The 8,092-nt window shown below is 35.5% G+C and overlaps 1 protein-coding gene across 3 annotated transcripts in view; it reads left to right on the forward strand.

The window, feature by feature from the left end:
• The window catches only part of ak9 (adenylate kinase 9), a 33,694-nt gene extending 26,011 nt beyond the window's left edge, over positions 1-7,683 (forward strand). For all 3 annotated transcript variants that reach the window (XM_015356338.2, XM_015356356.2, XM_015356349.2), the window contains exons 31-39: positions 349-550; positions 2,693-2,839; positions 3,326-3,543; positions 4,274-4,470; positions 4,578-4,747; positions 5,746-5,844; positions 5,942-6,044; positions 6,439-6,553; positions 7,338-7,683. In XM_015356338.2, the coding sequence (XP_015211824.2) occupies positions 349-550; positions 2,693-2,839; positions 3,326-3,543; positions 4,274-4,470; positions 4,578-4,747; positions 5,746-5,844; positions 5,942-6,044; positions 6,439-6,553; positions 7,338-7,549 (1,463 nt within the window). In that variant the 3' untranslated portion in view covers positions 7,550-7,683. The remainder of the gene's footprint in view (positions 1-348; positions 551-2,692; positions 2,840-3,325; positions 3,544-4,273; positions 4,471-4,577; positions 4,748-5,745; positions 5,845-5,941; positions 6,045-6,438; positions 6,554-7,337) is intronic.
• The last annotated feature ends 409 nt before the right edge of the window (positions 7,684-8,092 follow it).

Genomic DNA, 8,092 nt, shown 5'->3' on the forward strand with positions numbered 1-8,092 from the left:
TGCAACAGTCTTTCCATATTATGCTTATATAAAACCATTTCCTTAATTAGCAAAGTTTTACTAAATGTTACTGATGATGTTGTATCTACCCATTTTTCAGTCTGTTTATCCAGTATTATGGATGGTGTTTTATAATAATTAAAAACCATTAATTTATATTTTGACTGAATGTGAAAGTTGAATCCACTTATATAATTGGGATAATCCTTAATGAAATGTCCTTGAAACATTTGATATAATTACTGTGCTGTACATCAATTAAAGTTAGATAAAAAGAAAGTGCTATTTTTACGAAATCCTCATATTTAAAGCTCTTTTTATAACTTTTTGCCCTTTTATAAACTTCAGTGGCGAAGATGTTTGCGAACGAATATGGCCTACAGCAGCTGTCAGTAGGAGAAGCCATGCGTTTGGTGTTGTCCAGCCAGAAGCAAACAGAACTGGCATTTCAGATGAATAAATATCTAACCAAAGGCCAGACTGTTCCTGATGAACTTGCAATTCAATGTGTGGAAGTAGCTCTAATGGACCTTGTGTGCAGTACCAGAGGGTATGGTTTGTTTAAGATTCAAATGATTCCCTCCTGTCCCTTGTCTTTTTGTGATCAGACTGTAGTGTGGTTTGCTTGCAGATTGTCTATGGATTGTTATGGTTATAGTTTTTGATTGTGTGAGTGTCACTTTTGTATTTGTACATTTAGTCAATGTTCTCCAGATTCATTCATATACCAAATTAAATAAGAACACAAAACATAACAGAAATATTCTGATTGGATAAAGTGTCTTTCGTTTAAAAAAATAAATAAAAATATTGTACTCCAGTCTTAAAAGCATTGTGCAAAGGAAAGTTATAATTGATGTAAATTTAAGTCCAGAAAACACAAGGATCGTTTTTATTCTCAACCACTTAATTAGTGTTAGCAATTATTAAATCCTCCTCTGACATGATTAGACTAACAAGACACCTCCTGTTAATGTGTTATGGAGGACTGGCACTTCCGAGAGGGAGATATGTGACCAGTCTTTCATAAGGTCCTTCAGACACTTTGGTTTCCATGTGTGAAATGTTTCTTGAGTTTAAAAACAAATATTCAATGAGGTCAATGCAAACTGAGAACATTTACTTGTGGCAGCTACAGTAACCCATTCTTTGTCAATTCGGTTGCGTGCATTTGATCATTCTTATGTTAGAATGCCCATATTCAGCCAAACTTAAGCTACTCTGCAGGGGGAACTAGATGTCTTACCAACATGTGCTGTACATGGTACCTGTTGGAATACATGATTTTCCCTATCTTCACTAGGATTTCAGGACCTATAGTTTTGCAAATGTAAACCCACCTCCCACAAAATTCCACAGTGGGCATGAGTGTTTTCTTAATTCTGTACCTTTTTAATGCCAAAAATAACAGTGAAATAACAACTTGAAATAACAAGTTGAAAAACTCAATTTTCATTTCACCTGACCATTGCACATGATATCCGCTGTGAATGTCAACCACCATTTGGTCAGGTGATTGAGAACAGTTACCCTGGAATTAGTGTCCTAGTTTTCCATGTATTTGAATATACTTTCTCATCTCCCCCTAGCCCTTTTTCACATTCTCTTTTATTTATTTTTTGATTGTATGCTTCCCTACCCATTTTGGAAAAGGCAGTTGCATGTACTTGATGCTTCAACTCACATTTGTAAACCCCATGTCTACATAAAGGGGAGAATGAGGACGTGTACTGTATGCAGACTCCACCAAATCACTCACCTTCAAGCCATTTGTTATGTAATACATCACAAGCAACATAAATCCCTTACTGTTGTTTTGGTGCAATTTGGAGGAGAGACACATAGGGGTTACTTTGTCATGGAGAACCAAGACAATGAATGGATGAACAATGAATCCCTACCATAGGCAACACTCAGTCAATTGTATGCCGACACTTGACTGATCAAGTGACAGTCACAGTCACAGTCAGCTAGTGACATGACCAGGGCTTGAGCCCATGATCATAGATCTCAACCAGCACTTGAGAGCCTTTTTTTGGTTGTCCTGTATCCTCATTTTCCAGCTCTGTTCCTCACACTTTTCACCATGGCATTAACCTCTGCCTGTTCTGGCATGGTATTTTTATCCAGATTTTGTTAAATAATGTCACTTTCTCACCTTAAGAAAACTGGACAATTAACATTTTAAGAAAATGTTCCCTGTACCATATTTTCAAGTTAAACATGCATGTTTCCTTTATAAAAGTACGCAGGAATCCTCTCAAAAACGTTTGATGCTCTCATGATATACAGTACTTGTATGTGGCAGCTTAATACACATAGTAAACAAACCATGTTAAGGGCATTTTTTTGTACAAAATTTTTAACATCAGACACTTAGGAACTTTTCAAAACCTTCTCAAATTAAATTAAATTGGTCAACATTTATTTTTTATACCAATACTTTAAGATTAAAATTAAAAACAAGCTGAAGTAAAAATACCAGTATTACTCTATTTCGTTATTGCTACCTTATAGTGTTGGATATCACTGTGAATGGGTTTCATAGCTGATAATGAACTGTTCAAAATATTGAGTGCTGTTCCTATATACAGTGCTTAGAGTACTATCCACCACTGTTTTGAAGCATTAATACTGGTAATGTAGCACATAATAATGACTGTATGCTATGTATATACATCTGCATTTGCAGATTTGTTCTTGATGGGTACCCTATGACAAAGAAGCAGGCAGATCTTATGGAAGCCCGGAGTATAATCCCTGTCAGAGTGCTGGAGCTGCAGGTGGACACAAAGGAGGTTTTAAGGAGAGGATTAATGGATAAAATAAACACTGTAAGGTAAAATCCAGAGTTTATCTTTTTATCAGATTTCTCATTCGTTGTTTGTTAAAGGTATAATTATATTTTTTGTGGTCACCACTACCCAACATATCCCTGCAATTATAGTTTTAATTTATCGTTATTAATTATTTGCTGAAACATAAACATGCCACTTCATGCTGCATTGCATTCAGTTCCATTGCAAAACATTTGAAATATACAGTAACCTGAGTATCCTAATTAAAAGATAATATTACTATGGGCTGCTTTTAAGTTGTCAGGAAATGTCAGGGATTACAAAACAAAAAAAGATCAGTAGCAGATGGGAATGAATAATAGATAAGAGCATTTAAGGTAGGAGATACCATTCACATTGAGTTAGCCTGTGTTAACAAAGAATATCTCATTAGAGTCACACATACTCTGTAACGCAGTTGGTCAAAGATTGAAACATGACATGCAATATAACTCACTTTACATAACTATATTGCATTTCCCTGGCAGATCCTACCCACTTCATGACAGTCCACAGATTCTCACCATCCGCAACTCCATCTACAAACGCGAAGTGGAAGCTGTGAGACAGTACTATCAGCAGCACTACCAGAACTGGGTGGTAATCGATGGTCACCGCAGCAAGTGGTGGGTGTGGAATAAAATGCTTGAAGAGTCCAGAATGAGTGTGAAGCATATTCAGAACTATCTGGAGAGGATCCGACAAGGTATGATAAGGGAACTTATCATGTCTCTTAAAATGGGCCTCATACTATATTTTGATTTATTTGTACATTAATAGGGTGGCACAGCATTGCTGCCTCATAGTGCTGGGGCTCTGGGTTCAGTTCCTGGGGTGCTGTCTACCTGATGTTTATATGTTCTACTTGTATTTACATGAGTTTTCCTCCCACTGTCCAAAGATATACTGGTAGGTTAACTGGCTTTTGGGAAAACTGTCCCTGGTTATAAGTGTGTCCGTGTTTGTGGCTGTGTGTCTGCCCTGTGATGTGCCCTGCCTTGCGTCATTTGCTTGTCAGGATTCTCTAAATGTAAATGTACAGTATATGTTGTACTCTAAATAAAAAGGCAAATATTTAACATGCTATGGGTTTTTAAACATATCATACTATGTTCCTTAAACGCCTGTTCTTTGGAAATAACAGATTGGTGCTACATTAAATGTACATACTGTATGAGGCATGACTACAAAAAAAAACATGCAAACTAAACGTGAGTGAAAAACCTTCAAACACTAAAGAAGGAGACGTTTATTTTCACATTATTCTTCTTAATTCAGACTTGTCTTTCTACAGGAAAAGCTGTTATTCTGCTGTTCGATTTGTAAATGCTTCACTAACACAAGGCCATTCTCATAATTATTACTACTACCAACAACTGTGGGAAACCCTGTTTTATTTTGGCTGTGTTTTCATCCTCATTCTGTTGTCTGAGCAGGAAAGGCAGCCAGAATTGACCGGCTGTGCATCACGCCCCAGGAACTCCAATCCCGTCTGGGAGAGTTCGGACACTACTGTCCTGTGAGCCTGGCAAAGCACAGGGAGCTTGTTGACTGCGCTGTCTCAGCTTCACTGGAATTTGCAGCAGAGTTCCGTGGCCACTATTACAAGATGGCTTCCAAGGAGTGTTTGGAGGTAAGAAAGGACATTAAGTATGTGTTTAAATATCAAACAAACTGGCCTGATGTTATGAATATTTTTCTAATACTATCACATATTTATACATTATTCTTTTTTCCAAGATATTCCTTGAAACACCGGAGCAATTTGTCATCCCGTTAGCTCCACATCCTCTTCCTCCTCCCCACATGTTGCCCAAGAAGCTCACAGCAGCAGAGGTTAAGGCCAAGTTTCCCAGACAAGCTGAAATGAGGGGATACTGCCCTGTATCCTATCTTGATGGGAAACAAAGGTAAAGCTTTACTGCACAAACAGGCTTCATCTGTACAACAAAACTCTAAAAAAGACCAAATTGTAGTTTTTGTTTTAGGTTTTATATGTATTACTGAATTGTTCTTCATTTTCACAGTTTGCCATGATGGAGATTTAACAAAATTATTAACCTGTGTGCAGCTCCTATCAATCTTTTAATTCTAACACTTGTCTTATATACTGTAGTGCCACCCAACCCTGATCATGAATGAACACTGTGCTTATTGTTATTGCTCTAGCTGAGTTTGTAGAATGGGTTAATTGTTAATTGAGGCATATTTTCAACTTGTTTTCAGCTCTTAAAAAGTTTAATTGCATTTGTAATTTTATCAAACTTCTACCAAATCCTGAATTTCAGAAGTACCCTATTTTCTGAAATGTAACCAACTGGACCTCTGCAGAGGGGAAAATGCTTATTATCAGAGTATAAGAGATCCCATGTGATTCCCCACCTCTTTGTTTTTATTATAAATTGATCATCTGACAGAAGCTGTTTAGACAGAAATAAGGGAGAAAACCCTTAGTAGCCAAGGGGAAGATAGACAGCATATGACAGCTTTATGGTGAAGTTGATTAAAACAATATCCAGTACAATCCAGTATGAGTCAGATAATTTTGACCCTGCATGCCAGGTCTACATGAAAGCAAAAGTTTATACAAGCATATAAATAAATTGATTGATTAATTGATTGATTGATTGATTGATTGATTGATTGATTGATTGATTGATTGATTGATTGATTGATTGATTGATTGGTTGATTAACCCAGAGGTTAACAGCTCATTTGGAATGAAAACCAGTAGAAAGAGAGGAACCCCAAGACTGGGGTTTGGAGCCACTGAAACTTTTACCAACACTAATTACTGAATTTCATTTGGGCTGTGTTATCAAAGCACATTGGGGTAGGCGGCGTTAAAATAGCTCTTTGAAGTAGCAGGATGCTGTGTGAAATTGCTGACTTCATTTTCTTCTTCTAGGTACGAAGCTCTTGTACCTGGAAACATTGAGCATTCTGTTGAGTACAGGGGAAAGATTTTTATTTTTGAAGATGAGGAAAAGTTACAGAAGTTCATGAGGTAACAATCTACAGTACCATCTGTCTTAGCTTCTCAAAAGGGGAAGTCATACAATTTAAAAGCTGATTTCATCTCATCTGTATATACTCTTTACCAGGTTGCCTGAAACATACTGGAATCAAACACTCCCTAATAAACTTCCTCCAAAAAAAGAGCCAGTGCTGTTGACCTCTCTGCCCTTGCTTGGTTACCTTGAACAAGTAAGATACTTTTATTGTGCCACAGATTTAATAATATGCTTAGTTTGAATATTAAACAATAAAAAGGTAAATGGTAGTTTCAGACCAAGACTGTAATCATGAAGAGTGAGCTTCATACTGCCTGTATTTTTCTCATGAGCAGAACATTTGAATGAAGAATAAAAAATATTGATTATATATTATATAATTAGATGATGATGATGATGATGATGATGATTATTATTATTATATAGCAACCAATGAACAAGTTCTGTTTACAGTTCTGATATACAGAGAGAATATTAATGAATATTACATTCCATTTTAAAAGTATTTTTGAAAGTATGAAGAAATATTAAATTTGAAGTTGATACGGGTGTAATTATTTTTAAAGTCTGAACTTTATTTTCAACAGGGAACTGCAACTACAGTAATAAAAGCTCTGACAGCTGTTGGTTGTCTGAAGCCGAAATATCCATTTCTTAGCGTGAGGAAATCAGCTCTTCTTTATGTTGCATGTCATTTAAAAGGTTTGTAAACAGTGCAAATACATTGAAAAGTTAACTACTGATAAAACTATGAGCTACGATTCTTAGAGTAACTGTGGGCCAGTTTTTGAAGGCTTGACACATGCAAAAACATCTTAGTTGAGTTATTTCTACTTTGTCAATAAAAAAAAATGATTGTGACATTGCAGCGCTATAATCATCTATATAGTTATTTGCTGTATTTGCATGATCATTTTTCTTAAATTTTTATCAGGGTCTTTATTTTAATGTATTTGGTTGGTTCTCTAACAATATCTATGAGATATACACTGCAATTTGATTGATTTTGACACTTCAGATTTAAGATTCTGTTTAATTCAAACATCACAGAAACTGTGTAGAAAAGCTATACTGTATGTAAATCCCATTCATTTCTGGTGAGCTGATTATTAATTAATTAATTAGGGATGCTTGAACCGTAAGAGTTTTTAAGCTTAGGTTTTAACTGTTTAGGCTCAGTTAATGTGTAGCTTATTCTGTGTGCCTGCTGGACAATATTTCTTTGTTGTGATAGAAGACTATATTACTCTACGTGTCTTGCACTTCGTAGATTTAAGTTACATATTAAATTACGATACTTTATTTTACCAATTAGATACAAGTACTCTAATATAAATTATAATAAAGTCCAATGTACTTCACTGAAACCTGAGACAAAATATTATATATTTTTATATAGAAAAATATGCTTGTGAGATTTGAGATTGATTCTGTTGGATTGGGGAGTTAACAATCTAGAAATTCAAAACATTTGATCTTTTTCCAGCATACAATCCCAGAAATTCAGACTACATTCGCAAGAAATATAAAAAGAAGCTGGAGAAATTTGAGGAGAGCTGTGAACTGATACCATACCTGGGATCACAAATGACTCAGAGATACAAAGAACCTCAGGAGCGTCCCATTGACTTTGATCACAAACTTCACACATTCCTGGCTCTTAAAGGCACTGAGCCTACTTCCACCTGGATTTTGTAACTTAATTCCCATCCAATTTAAAATTGGATGCCCTGTTGCTTTTACACAAAGGAAAATCTAAATATTTGTCTGTATAAGACTGTAATTCATATTTCTTATTTTCAAAGCCTAAATAAAACTTTTCCTGCATCGTATTCTTTTGAAATTTGCATTTCCAAGACTTTATGTTTCTTCTTGCATTATTAAAAGTTTTATTCATTAAATCATTAATGAAGAACTAATTCACAAATCTTTAAGCCTTCAGACTTAGGCACAACAAATTTACTCTGCAGAGCTGAAACATGATTACAGCCAGGAAATGACTAAATGTAGTGAAAATTATTTGTGAATATACAGTACAGTATGTGTCATTTTCATATACAGTATATATACACCCTTTATTGACCCACTATAAAAGCCCTGTACTGTAGCTCTGTTATAACAAGCTGAATTCAAGTGTGGGTGTGAATCTGTTAAAAAGGCCCTGAGTACCAAACACCATGATTCCTAACAAATTTTTATAGCTTCTCCCATTTTGATACCTTAATAATAGCAGATTATCCC

The sequence above is a fragment of the Lepisosteus oculatus genome, chromosome 2 (genome assembly GCF_040954835.1).
Source record: "Lepisosteus oculatus isolate fLepOcu1 chromosome 2, fLepOcu1.hap2, whole genome shotgun sequence".
Taxonomy (NCBI): Eukaryota; Metazoa; Chordata; class Actinopteri; order Semionotiformes; family Lepisosteidae; genus Lepisosteus; species Lepisosteus oculatus.